The 14,962-nt window shown below is 34.7% G+C and overlaps 1 protein-coding gene across 1 annotated transcript in view; it reads right to left on the bottom strand.

Annotated features, from left to right (window-relative positions):
* Positions 1 to 14,962, bottom strand: part of LOC115765171 (sodium channel protein para) — a 65,064-nt gene that overhangs the window by 18,000 nt on the left and 32,102 nt on the right. Inside the window, exons 17-24 of the mRNA XM_030708591.1 lie at positions 12,696 to 12,973; positions 12,453 to 12,626; positions 10,704 to 10,866; positions 9,296 to 9,483; positions 9,023 to 9,227; positions 6,297 to 6,478; positions 4,995 to 5,477; positions 3,653 to 3,826 (exon numbers count right to left, since the gene is read on the bottom strand). Coding sequence (XP_030564451.1) covers positions 3,653 to 3,826; positions 4,995 to 5,477; positions 6,297 to 6,478; positions 9,023 to 9,227; positions 9,296 to 9,483; positions 10,704 to 10,866; positions 12,453 to 12,626; positions 12,696 to 12,973 — 1,847 coding nt within the window. The remainder of the gene's footprint in view (positions 1 to 3,652; positions 3,827 to 4,994; positions 5,478 to 6,296; positions 6,479 to 9,022; positions 9,228 to 9,295; positions 9,484 to 10,703; positions 10,867 to 12,452; positions 12,627 to 12,695; positions 12,974 to 14,962) is intronic.

A 14,962-nucleotide genomic window follows, 5' to 3' on the forward strand; every position in this document is an offset into this window, starting at 1 on the left:
TAGAGCATGCACAGAGAATGCTAACTGAACTTAACGATTGAAGATTAATAAACAAAATATCATGTTGCACCCTTGGAAGCCGCACGAAGCTTCACAATGGACGAATGCGGCATGCAAACGCCAAATAGCAAAGAAATGTGGACCAAATGATTGAATTTTCTTATGGGCTAGTGTTACAGTTACAGTTACAGTTACGGTTACAGTTACCATTACAGTTACGAGTACTGTTGTATTCGAATACTAGGTGCTGCCCTCTATACAAGCCCCAATATATTTTTAGTTGTCACTTGTGAGTGTGTGAGTGTGTGTGTGTGTGTATAGGACAGAACTGTGGCGTTTGCATTGCCTTTTGGTCTATTGTGCAGCCGCGCAGCTTTTGCACTAGGTTTTCATTCATTTGTGGGGTTGCATTTCTTATAGAAATTGTTGAGTGGTTTTTTCACTTTTGGCTTTTGTCTTTATATTGACACATTTTTGCTCAAACTTTGCTGCCGGACTCGATTGGTTCGTGGAATTCATTGGCTGGTTGGTAGGTACAAAAGTTCTTCTTAATGTTGGTTAGCCTGGGTGGGGCTTGAGCTGAATTGTTTGGGCGTGGCATGCACGCAATCTGATCGTATGTCTATAGAGCCCAGACCAAGCGGCAACTGTAGTCAAATTATGTCATATTTGCTAAGTTTCTTGGATGCGGCTTGTATTTAAGTAAAACACTGCCACCACTGCGTATACGCAATTTGTCAAATGCTGGCAATTGCACTTGTATTCGACGTTGTCGCTTCTATTTTAGGGGGTGGTGTTGTGTTAATATATAACAAATACTTATTTACAGTACAAAGAATATATACAAACGTTTCGCTTTACCTACAGTTGAACAAAAATATAATTCACTGGGCTCTAGTTTTTGTTTACACTAAGCAACACTTAAGTGTCGAGAAGGCATTGCAGCTCGAGTCTTTGTACAGTGGTTGGGCTTATGCGCATAATAGTATATGCATATAGTATAAACATATATACATATGCATATAACATATATATCTTAGGTGCCGTTGGAGTACTAGTTCTTGGGTCTGGAGCGGGATTTGATGTCCTTTCATGTGAATTGATATGGATATAGAGAGATAGATATACATAGATTGTAAATGCTACTACTCAAGCTAAGAGTTAGGATCGGCTGGTAGATAACTGTTATACGGGAATGACATATATACGGGTACAAGAGTAAGGGTACTAAGGGCGCTATTCGCTCAATCGTTACGTTGTTTACAATGGGCACAATATGGTAGAGTATATCTGATTGCGATTGAACCAAACTACTTACATACGCATCTATTCACATACTGAAAAGTATGCAAACATATGTGTTTAATGGTTTAGCAAGTACGTAATGGCTTAGTGCTTAATATACAGATAATACAACTGTTATACGTACAGGCTTAACTAACCTAGTTTACAGTCTAAAACTGGAGCTACACTATTGGACTTATCGATTATAACAGTATGGAAGAATGTATATGGTATGTATAAATACATAATATACAAAGCTAAAGCGTCACAGCAGCAACGTTTATAATTAATACATATGTATATATATATTCATATGTAAATGTATATGCATATAATAGCTAGATACATTTTATGTATGTTAACAAAAGAAAAGCCCTTGTTTTTTTACCACCTACTTTGGGTTTCACGAAAACGAAAAGAATAAATGAAGCATTGATAATACATACATATACATATGGTATAGTTGTTATACAATTGCAAAATGATTGAACTCTTATGCAAAATTATGTAAATAGTATTTAAATGTTGATACGATAATATAATACAATTGTTACATACATATGTAGGTATATGTAATACATATAAACGTAGTTTCTTGGATGATTAGGTACAATGGTTAAACACAAAACAAAATATAATCTACATACTGGCTGGTATAACAGTTAGCATAGCGCCACTCAAAGCGCAGTGTGAAATATTTTTGGTATTCAACACAGATAAGATACAACGCTGATAAACAAAATAAAATAACAACGAACACACATACAAACATACACACACACACACACACACAAACACACAAACATACATACATATATACAGATATATATATATATATATATGTATATGGAGTAAAAAATCTCGCCATTGCACGCGAGTAAATAGAAGGGCGCAATAACAGTTATAACAGATCGAACTGTAGCTGTATAGCAATGTGTTTGGTGCAGCTGACGGCGCGCACGTATAAGAGAAAGTTAGCAGTTAGCACACAAAAGAAAGAGAGAAAGTGTGTAAGAGAGACAGAGAGAGCGCACTAGAGAAAGGCGTGTACTTGATATTGTTGTGACTACTCAGCTGAGAGTCGCAGCTCTGGCTTCAAAGTAGGCCAAACAAGATCAAGCGCACAGCTGACTGTCGCTTTGGTATAAGAGTAAGTATTGTATAAGAAATTGATAGTTAGTATGACAACATTAAGTAGTATATATACATATATATATAAAGGGCTATAATATATATATATACATGATATATTTTTATGCTTGGGCGTAGCCAACGCACATATATGTTAGCTCACTCGTACACACACACACACGCACACACACACACAGCGACAGAGAGAGAAAGAGCGAGCGCAAGACACAGATACACAAGTACTTTTAAGAGAAAGAGAGAGAGAGAGAGAGAGAGTGAGACAGAGAGAAACAGAGAGAGAGAGAGAGAGAGAGTCCCAGCGGACATTACTTACTTTCATGCCCTCCCATCGCGAAACGGCGCGCAATGGCCTCAAAGCGCGTAGGGTCCGCATCGAGCGGAAGGCGGGCACATCGTCGGCTCCGGACCAGACCGCAGCCAAATTGATTAGCGACAGCTAAACGACCATTACATAAGTACATAGTATGTATTTAAGCATAAACAGCTTTAGATACCACTCAAAATCAAAAGGGAAAATCGAAATCGAAATCGAAGTCGAAATCAAAATCAAACCGAAAACACAAAACTTTAACTCAAATTCAAGTAATATTCAAACATGATCTGTTTATCTAGATATTTTAACAAGTATGTGCAGTTTGTAGTTAGGCTTAGTCTAAACTAAATAAATCACTAACTAAGTTGGGTTAAAACTGATATAGTCTTAGATTTCAACTGGGCTTTATAAGTAGTACGGGTTCTTTGCTATGCTACATTTACATTTAAGTATTATATATTTCTCCTAACTGTTATAAATTGTTGTTTGCAGCATTGAACCAAAAATTATTGAAATTTATAGCGAAACAAATGAAAATTAATCAAAATCTATATATTATCACTAAATATATGTTCAAAGATATATAGTCCAACTGTCAGTCAGTGTATTTATTTTTACTTTTTGTACAGGTGTTGGTTTGGTTTGGTAATATTTTTCATATATATATAAATATATATTATTTTTGATACCTAAACGAGTATATGAAAGTATGTTTCTATCTTTAATTGGTTTGCTCATTTTTTCTGTTTTTTTTTTTTGTTTTTGTTTTTTTTTTAAATTCTTTTACGATTGTTTTCGTTTTGTTCGAGTTTCCAAAGATACATGTGATTCGGATTCGGTTCGTGATAAGTAAATTAAAAAGAGAGTCGAAAGCATTTCTACACGGCCAACATGAGGACTTACCATGACAATAACGAAATCAAGCCAGCACCACGCGTTCGTGAAGTACACTTTGAAGCCGAGGGCCAACCACTTGATTAACATCTCCAAGAAGAATATAACCGTAAATATTCTGTCCATATAGTATAAAATATCCTGCAGTATGGGCCTTTGTGGCAGATGTACATCTTCTAAAGCCTGTTTGCGTTTGGTTGTGGGTAAGGGGTTGGAGTGGGGTATTTAAGTTATTTGTAAAAGAAGTTTTGCATTACAAAAGTACATACATATTGTTATCTAGAAGCAGTATAAGAAGCTAGATAATCATAAGCAATATGGTAATTAAGTAAGTGGAGCCGCTTAACTGGCCTTACTCATACTGGAGTGTCTATACTTCATTTATTATTATTGTTATTAATATCATACTTGTTGTTACTTGTTTTTTTTTTTCTTTCTTTATATTTTACGCAAGTAAAAAGGCAACTTTGTTGAATTTTGTTTGTGTCTTTTTCTTCGTTTACGGACAACTCAAAGTCAAACGCAATTAAAGAAAAATTTTCAAAGAAATTGAAGACAAAATTCTTGAAATAATACGCATAAGCGTCTCTCACAATAAGCTAACGGCTAAAGCTATACAAAAAAGCCCTCAAATTCAATGTGCCAATGCCAATTGTTGGACTCTTATACACAATACAGGGAGTGAGTGCCCTTTTGCCCTAAGCAAGGACACAAACCGTTTGACTGGAGTGTGCCCAAGCTTAGTTCAAAAGTCGGCTTTTTGTGGCTCATTGATCTAGTACATTTATCGAAATTAAATCAAACACAAGTTAAATCAATTTTAAGCGCTACTGATAGCAACATGCTGGCTGGCTGCGTATGAGAGGAAGTTCTTTCAGATCATATACGGATCAAAGAAATTTATATTTTGGGATCATAAGCAATTAGGCAATAAAGCAATGTTCTATATATCTGTTGCTACCAGTAGCAGCAGTTAACAATGAAATCAAGAGTAAAATGAAAAATTGTTATATTTTCATAATTAGTTGAAATGTTAAACTCTAAGCTGAACTATGCTCAACTAGCAAACTCTAAATGTCACTAGAATCAAATGATAAAAACAAATAAAAACAATGAAGCAATCAACTTTGGTAAAGTTTAAGCGAGGCTTGATTAACTACTTATATATTTTTTTTTAATTGTTTTAATTAGTTGTAAATTATTTTTGTGGCATTCCAAACTGTTGCACGTTCTCTTTCGGGAATTGCAACAATTCGAAATAGCAAAAATATTTTAGCAAATGTTGTGTTTTTTTTTTCTTTTTTTTTCTTTTTTTTTGGTTTTTAAGTAGTTGTAGTTGTAGTCGACTTACCAAAGCTAAGCTACTCATTAAAATCATAGTGATAACAGCTGTTTCAAAATATTTATTTTCAATTAATTGAAAAGTTTTCAGTCGTAAATTGCCCCATCCTTGCCAGAACGGCGAATCTTCGTCACCGGCTAAGATTGGAAATTTCTTATAGTACGAATCGGGGCAGCAATCAGCTGGATACTCGTCAAGTATATCCTCGTCATTTGCATGTATTATGATATCACCGTCGAGTGGGCCCTCCTCGCATTCGCCCTCCTCGTCTAGCTCCTCGTCGAGACCTAAATCCTCTTTACTGGCGTCGCGCTTCTCCTCGCCCTCCATCGTTTCGGCGCTACCCTTGTGGCTTTCGTCCTTGAATGGTCGATTCTTATGGCTACCATATGAGTTAATGCTGGCAGTGTCGTCGTCCTGTAAGGACAAACCTCTATGGTTTAGCTCGTGTTCCAGTCTATTGTCTTGGTGGTTAATTGAGTTGCCAATCATCTGTATAATTATTTATATATTTTTTTTTTATTTTGGAACGATTTCAGTTCAAGTGTCGGGTTCAGTTGGTTGGATTGGTTGGTTGAGTTTTTATCATTTTTTTTTTGGATTTTTTTTGTAATTTTTTTTTTTTTTTTTTTTTTTTTTTTTGTTAGTTGATTGGATTGTGGAATACACACACACACACACATAACAGTACATATATAGACAGTTATATGTAAAAGAAAACAAATAAATGAACGAAAAGGAAACGAATAAATAATATAAATCAATTGGTTGTCGTTAAGAAATTAGTCTAAATATGTATATAATAATAAAATACATAGGCAATAGTAGTTGTAAAATGTATACATAACATACATAGACGCATACATACATAAATATTTGAATATATGTACATATACATATGTACGCAAATACACTGCAAACGTTTCTGATCATGTTTGTATCGAATGGAAGATAAGAATGCTATACTTCCAGCTGCTCCTGCTGGCACCGAATGAGGTGGGGGGTGGGGATAGAATTAAGCGAGCGAGCGTTTCGATTAACCGATTTAACGATAATCGATATCGCTGGTTCGATTCATTAACGATAGTTTTAGATGGGGGAGGTTACGATATGGATTCCATTGTGTTATACTCACTTCCTTCAATTGAAATGGATTGCATGGCACTTGCATATATAGACGTATATAAACGTATTCATCAAATATATATGTATGTATGTATGTATGTATGTATATATATATATATATATATATATATATATATATTGAGGTATGCAATTGAATTTAAATCAAATTCGAGTTGTCTTATTTACCGTTGCATTATTTAGATATTTGGATTTCTTCGGCTTATTGTTCTTCATGTCGCCGTGTATTGTAAACTCCATGCCATCACCAATGGCTACCTCCAGCTGTGTCTGCTCCTTAATGCCTTTCTTGATCAAGCCGTCGGCGAGAATCTCGTCGTGTCCCAGTTCCAACTCGTTGTCACCATGCTCTGCAGATATACAACGACATACGCCCTTGCCTTTCGTATCCGATTTTTTTTTTTTTTTTTTTGCATTTCGTTATAGACATTTAATTTTCGATATATATGTACATAATATAGGTATGGCATATATATAGCATATGGCATATATATAGCATATATAGCATATATATGTGTTTTTATGGCATATATACGTATATATGGTTGTACATGTATGGGTGATGATGGAAATCATAAAGCGAATTCACACGAATTTAAGAGAAGCAGTTGCCGTTCGCATTAAAGAGTTGTTGTTATTGTTGTTGTTGTTGTTGTTATTATTTTTTTTAATTTTTTTTTTTATAAATTATCATTGTTGTTGTTGTCGTTGTTGGTTAATTATATGGTCGATATATATGGATATACATATATATGTGTTTCATATATTGATGTTTGGATATTTGATTTGATTTTGTTGAGGTTCAGTAATGATATATTTGTTTTTGAGGCGTTTGATACGTTGACCAATGCAATACGTTCAGATTTTTAGATTTTGATTGAAATCATGACAAGCCACAATACATAAATGAAAAGAATAAAGATAGTTATGCGGTTAATATCATATTGGGATCAAGTTTTTGTTAACGACACATAATGGAACACAAAAACAAATCGCATACGTATCGTATGCACGGTCGCGTTTTCTAAACTGATCGATAACCGATAACAGAGCGTTGAATACATCGGCAAAGTACAGTTGAGAGCACGCTCAAACAACACAACAGCGAACAACGAATATCGCAAAATGATCTGATCGGGCTCCCAACAAAGAAGAGCTGCAGAGTGAGATGAGCTGATCGCTAGATGGGATGATTTAATTGTCGAAAACAATATGAATTTGGACTCAATGCTGTACTGTCATATATCTAGAAGCCAGCTGGAATTCGGGAATATTAAATGTACACAAGTTATACTTGAAGATGAGTTTTTTTTGTTTTGATCTGGCTTTTGGATAGACATGAGTTTTACATAAGCACTAACTTAACATTTTACAAAATTGAAATACAACTTAATACAAATTTAAGTGCTAGCGTTTTTTTTTTTTTTCATTTTGGTAAACGAAAAGAGGAGAAACAAAAATGAAATTCCATACATATACAATATACAATATACAATATACACAGACAATAATAATATCGAAAAAGAAAAGTTTTGTACCACTATGAAGGATCAAATCCACTGTTTTCAGTTTCAATTTATATAATTTTTAGTTACAATGGGTATCTATAATTACTTTCGCATCGTCAATTAATGGCAGCTAGCAAAAATTCATATATATATATATATATTTATTGAAATTTCATGTTAACCGTTGGCAATTCGCTAATGTGGAGTTTACGAATCTAGACTCTTTTTTTTATGTTTTCTGTTGTTATTTGTTTAAACAGGTGCAAATATATGGTAAAATGTGGGGAATTATGAAACCGATTGCAAACCAAAACTTGACGCAAGTCGTTCCATGTGGGTACGATGTGAGTGGGAGTTGCCGAAAATACGAATACGACGAATTCTAATTAGAATTTAACTTTTAGCTATACACTATACATACATACATATAGAGCTATACATATGTACATACGCATGTAGATACAAAAGGTAAGTACGAGAACGAGTACGAATGGAGTGTTGAAAAAGGAGAATTACAGGAAGAACAAAAAACAAAGAAAAGATCAACGAGTAGAAGGTAACGAGTAAACGAGGTACTAGTTGAAAGTCGAAATCTATCTAAGAAAAATATGTGTACATGACTTTTGCTAAATACTCACTAATTCACAATACTAACGCTAAGTATATGACGGTGTCTACGGATCTATTTTGTATATATAGTTATTGGGTAGATTAATTAGGTATGAAGTGAGCGGAAATGTCACACTCGGCGCAATTCTTGATGCCCCAGATGCATACATACTAGTACGTGGCAGCGAGTACATATATAAATACAGATACATACATACATATATACATACATACATACATACATACATACATACATACATATGTACATATGCACAGTCTCATTTGAGGTTTGAACAACAACAATTATGTTCAAATCGAACGGGAACCAAAATTAAATCAGTTAAATTCAAAATGGCGCAACGAGATGAACTTCAATTCGATTGTATTCGATTTCGATTAATTTATCGATTTTTTATTTTTGTTGCATCGCTTGGCAAGTTAATATGAAGATTTTCAGTGGGATGCTGGGTACGAATGGAAAGCTAACTAAAGAGATTTTCTTTTTTTTCTGATTTGCAAATTGTCATTTAGGAACATTTTGAATATTTATGTTTACAGTTTTAGACGAATTGGGTTTTAGTTTTTTTTTTTGTTGTTTTTCGTTTTGGTCTAACTAGTTGAACATGTAAATTTGTTGCCAATTGTGAGTTGAACGTTAACGTTAACGCAATTATATATCATTGATAATATTATTATTAAAAGTAGTTTAGTAAATTGAAAAAACAAGTGGATAAAAACCTTCGCTCCAAATCCAACTGATCTGGTTGATCCTCTCACCTGAAGGTTGATCACTTATTTGATTTGTCAATTTGTTACGTATTAACTTGAAACAATCAGCAACATTACGCTTAACCCAACTTTTAAAACGGCCAATGCGATTAAAGGCCTCGGCTATTTTGTTGGTATCATTGTCGGCAGTCGGTGCTGATAAACTAGATGAGCCAAAATTTGACAAAAGCAAGGCTAAGAAAAGGTTAAGAACCTGACAAAGACATCGTCATTAATTTACATTGCACACGATTACAAATGATCGGTCGGAGATATACTTACCACAAGATTGCCGATGACAACGGTGGCCAAGAAGAATGGAATACAGGAGACGTCGCCCACGTACATGCAGTCCCACATGGACTCGATCCATTCGCCGCATAGCACCCGGAACACGATCATAAAGCTGTGCATGAAGTCTGTAAAGTTCCAGCGCGGCAGATCACCATCCGGAAAACGATCTTTGTGATCTACAGACGCAACGGAGAATTTAACAAACAGTATACGTTAAATATGGTATATAAGCAAGAGAAATTCACACAAATTTAAGGATAGGTTTCCTTTTGTTATTATTCATTTGTTTTTTTGGGTTTTTCCGTGTTTATTCAATTACTAAAGCCACATACAGAAAGCGTGTGCAAAGTGGCAGCAGCACTCAGAAACAGTGTTGAAAAATGCGAGAAAAATGCACACTAAGAAACACAATCAAAATAATACAGCAAAAAGACTAAGAGAAAAACTTAAACCAAAAACTAATTGCGGCTGCGTCTTATGCTACAAAATAGCGTAGCCGAGTTGCCGATAAGCAGTTTTTTAATAAATTAAACTATATTGTACGGTAGGAAAAAAAAGTTACAGCGAGAGAGAGAGAGAGAGAGCGAGAGAGAGCGTAGAGTAAACAAGCGAAAGGAAATGTGTACTAGTGTACTTACTGAAGCCAAAGGCACCAGCCTGGCAATTGGACCCAAAACTCAATCCAAAACTCAACTTAAAATTACTCAGCGCAAACAAATGACTTGACCACTTCAGATCATCTTAACTGAACTGAATTAAAACGGACGCAACTTAGTAACTTACAAACGGACTGTTTTCTATGCATTTTTTGAATAAACTAAAACGTATTTTGAAAATGATATCAGTTCAATAATCAATTCCCATTACAATTGCTTCAGTAGGGTTATATTAGCTGTCTACCTATTTATATAACACTCAACCCTATATCAGGAGGATATAGCAGCTGCTATGCTTAAGTTTTTAGGTCAAAACGAAAGTAATTTTACATCACGTGAAAAACTAACAGATATCGGCTCTGCGAAGTTAAAGCTCAAACCAATTTAATGTGTAATTAAGTATAAAATAAAGTAATTGGGTGTTCAGAGATTTAATTACTGAAGTAATTGTAATTGTTGTGAAAATTGGCAAATAGTAATAACATTCGAGCTAACGAGTAGATATTGTATTAAATGTAAAGCAATTGGGCGGATATCGATGTCACAGTTATCGATAAACAAGACAACAACAAAATAAATAAACAACTTAAGCACTTAACACATAACAAGGTACACCCATTTGATTAAAGTATTGTATAGACACACACATAGAAGAATTGAAATGAAAAATCACCCCGATAACAAAACGGTAAAACGCACATCGATAAAAGCTGTTGCAACGCAGCGTGTGAAGGACTTACCATGATAGTTCTTTCCGAACAGTTGCATTCCCATCACCGCAAAGATGAAGATGATAATGCAAAGTACAAATGTCAGATTACCCAAAGCGCCCATGGTGCGGCCCATAATCGAAATGAGTAAATTAAGTGTTGGCCAAGATTTGGCCAATTTGAATACACGCAGCTGCATTCACGAATTACGAATTACGGATTACGGATTGCGGTTATGATTTTGAATTTTCAATTGCATTTGATATTGATTTTGGTTTAGGTTAAGGGTTTGGTGTCGATTTTGTTGGGATTATATGGGGTTTATATTTGTCGTTGGTTCAATTTGATTCGATTGCAATTGATAAATGGGAATTGTCGATTGTTTGGTTTTGTCATAGTTGTTGTCATTATCATTATTATTAGAATTATATTATTAGCAGTAGTATTTGTTATTTTTGGTTTGTAAGCCGGGCAAAGCATTAGGAATACAAAAGATAGTTATATATATTTATGTAGCAATATGTTTTGAAATGCAAATAACGATAAACTATAAATAAAAAGCTACGAATGCGACCGTAGTTGATGATCATGCACAGCAGTTGCCATTGGGTCTATGTTATATCATCCACTCGAATGCTGTGCATGATTCATTCATTCATTCATTCAAAATGGCATGTATTTACAATACCTACTGCTCAGCTGTTACACTTAAGGTATTGATTAAAAGTAAAGTAATTGATTTATATATATTTTTATGCCATTCTTGGATGTACGTTGTTGTATATAATTAGGGCCCAGCTGGGCTAGCGCCTCAGTAACTCATTCGCGCTCGGCCAGTTCTAACATACATATATGGATCTGTATATCAATCGGTTTTTAGTTTGTCTCATTCGGAATTGCGAAGCACAATCAAAATATGAAATTCGAAATGCAAAAACCGTGCCCAAAGCATTGCTTTCTATTGATTTTGTTTTGTTGGTTCGGCTTGTCAAATGTCGAATTTTGAGTATCAAGTGGGTATTCAGCTATTTTGCTATTTGTAACAAATATATATATATATATAAATATATATATGGTTTGCTTGGCTAAAATTCAAAAACGAAACAAAAATCCTTAATGTATATTATAAAATTAGTTAACTTGGAGTAAAAAGTTGAGTAGGAAAATGCTTTGATTAAAAAATTATGTTTTGTTGCACGCTAAAAACTTGCGATTTTTGCTGTGTATTTTGAGATTTTTTTTTTTGTTTGTTTGTTATTGAGTTATTTTGTTGATTCGTTTAGGCATATACAATAATACCTGTGTAGTTTTTGCCAAACAGCTGCATGCCCATTACAGCAAATATGAAGATTATAATGCATAAGACGAAGGTCAGATTGCCCAGAGCGCCGACAGTGCGACCCATTATCGATATGAGTAAATTTAACGTTGGCCATGATTTGGCCAATTTGAATACACGCAGCTGTAAATTGGCAGGACATGGGTAACATTAGCTTGAGTGTGTGGTGTTGAGTGTTTCAGTGTTGGGTAACGGATAAGAGGTAACTGGTAACTGGTTACTGATGACTGGTAACGGGTTATCGGATTTGAGTAAGTACGCGTTGCTTTGAGTACAGTTTTGTATAAATATAAGTTGAAAGATATACAAACTTGAATATAATTCAATTAAAATCAAACTCAGTCATATATATGGATATGTACGCTTCATTAGGCTACCTTAGTTCCTCAGCTAACTAGAATTATTCAGTTGTCCATATTCAAGATACAGCTAGTGCTTACCAAACGAAACGAACGCAACACGGATAGACCCTGGACGCCCTCGAGGCCCAGCTCGAGCAGTGAGAGAGCGACAATTATGAAATCAAAGATGTTCCAGCCCTCCTGGAAATAGTATTTGGGACTCATGGCCATCAGTTTCATCGTGGCCTCAATTGCAAAGGTGGCGGTGAAGAACTGCAAGTGCATAATATGTTTGTGTATTCAAATGTACCCAAATGATTCGTTTCAATAGGAAGTACTTACATAGTTGCCAGCCTTGAGCACACGTTCCATTTCCTTGTTCATGTCGTGATGATCCATGGCCATGAACATGGTGTTCACAACGATGCACAGCGTGATGAAGAGCTCAACAAACGGATCGAAGACGATCAGGGATACCCATTCCTGAAATTTCAACCAAACCCAGCAGCAGTCCCACACACAAAACACATCGATGCCCTTGAGTATCACTTCGAGCGCCCTGTCTTTCAATGTGGGCCCGTCCTCGTCGTCGTCCTCTGTTGGGAAATAGTAAACGGAGACTGAACCATACAAAAGTTTGTTATTAGTTGTGATTTGACCAACTTTGACTCAGCCAGATTAGCAGATTTTTTTTTAGCAGATTTTCATACGATTGAGTTTCGTAGTTTTGTATGAAAGTTTTTAATATTCGGGTTTTTTTTTTTTTTTGTTTGTTTGTGAAGCTTCATTGCATTGGAAATTATTCGTTAGCTTTTCAGGTTAAACAGAAACATAATGAGAAAACAAACACTCACGCGCAGTGTGTGTGTGTGTGTGTGTGAGTGTGTGTGTGAGAATATGTGTGTTGGTGTAGGTGTTTAGGTGTGCTATCGAAAAATAGAGAGGCTTTTGTTAATGGAGCGCTGTTTTCATATAATAATAAAACACAAACGTACGTTTATTCTCTCTATAGAATAAGGTATATCAATTCGAACTATGAATACCCTACTTGTACTCTCTCATCAGTTAAGCTATTCCATTACTGCAAATATGTTTGTAAGCTACTCAGTGGGCGCTCGAATGGACTACGAAAGCAAAGCTCTAATGCAACTGGCATACGGACTAAGTCTCAACTGACTCAAAACTAATATAATTAATATTGTTCTTCATTTGTTTGTTTTACTGTACCAACTGGACTCGGACTGCTCACGAGTGCTGCAAAGCATGTTGTTATTGTCTCTACGCACTAAAAAAAAAACAGGAAATTGTATGCCAGTCGGGATTGCCCGACCGAGAGATACCCTGAACCCAGAGCCAAGTTGCTGTTACAAGCATTAATACACAAACACAGAAGCAAGCTCTCCACCTACTGCTTCTCTTCTATTTCCTCTTCCTGTGCTATGTTTTTTATATTATTTGAAAGAAATTGGTAAAGCTATTCAAGAAGTCCCTGTATATACTACAGGGAAATTCACATTCCATGTTGGGAGTATATAGCTCTAATAATCTTCGAGCTCTAATTCTTCAATAACTATGTCTAAACATCGACAGTTATCGATATGTTGGAAATGGGAAATGATATCGAATAAAAAATGAAAAACTTGAATATATATTTTAAATATCAAGCAACAACGCTTTCATATAGACAGACATGGCTAGATCGACTCATGAACACGAATATTTAAATATATAAGTATATATATTTACATATATATTAAGGGTTCGTAGACGCTTTTTCCTGCCTGTTTTTTTTTTTCTTTTTTGCACAAAACTCTCATACCCCATATCAATGAGTTCAGGATATAGCTAGCTATCTATAGGCTCGATAGTTCTGAATATCGACTCTCAACTACTTTTATGATGAGCATGGGGGGAAAATGTTTCATATAATTCGTAAGTCTGTACTTTGATATAAGCGCGAATCATATTCCAATACAAATGTTAAGCATTAAGTCTCTCAGCATTGAAATATGTAAATCAAGTTTTTAGATTAAATAACAAGTAATTGCAAGTAATTACTTTGAGGGTGAATCGTGACCGACTACAGGCTACTGAAGAAGCATGCGTTAAGTACTAATTATTAATACACTACGTACACTACGATTGTAATTATATTCGGCTGAAAGCTACTCAAAATTTAAGTGGTAATTGAATTGAAAAATAGAAGCAACTACAAATCAAAATCAAAACATTCTACTGTAATATAAGTATATGGCCAAGTAAATGTTTGTAAAATTCGTATGCATAGTTAAAATTGGACATGCGTTAAAGTTTAAATTTCAAAAAACAATTTTGGCGAAACTAACGACTTTTTTAATTAGTGACAAAATAATTAAATTTTAAATTAAATACAAGCTGTTAAAATAATTCTAAACGTATTTGGTTTTGTGCTGGCAGCCTCTCTTTTTTGTTTTTCTTTTTCTACTTTAATACAGACATGTTCTGAATTTCACTTTTCATACTTAGTATTGTATATTTTGTAGGTAGCGAACCGAGTTTAGGAATACGAGTTCTTATGAATTTCCTTTTAAGTTGCTTATGCCAAGTAATTAATTATTTGTTAATTAAAG

This window comes from Drosophila novamexicana, unplaced genomic scaffold, assembly GCF_003285875.2.
Source record: "Drosophila novamexicana strain 15010-1031.04,08,12 unplaced genomic scaffold, DnovRS2.1 tig00000932-arrow-arrow-pilon, whole genome shotgun sequence".
Lineage (NCBI taxonomy): Eukaryota > Metazoa > Arthropoda > Insecta > Diptera > Drosophilidae > Drosophila > Drosophila novamexicana.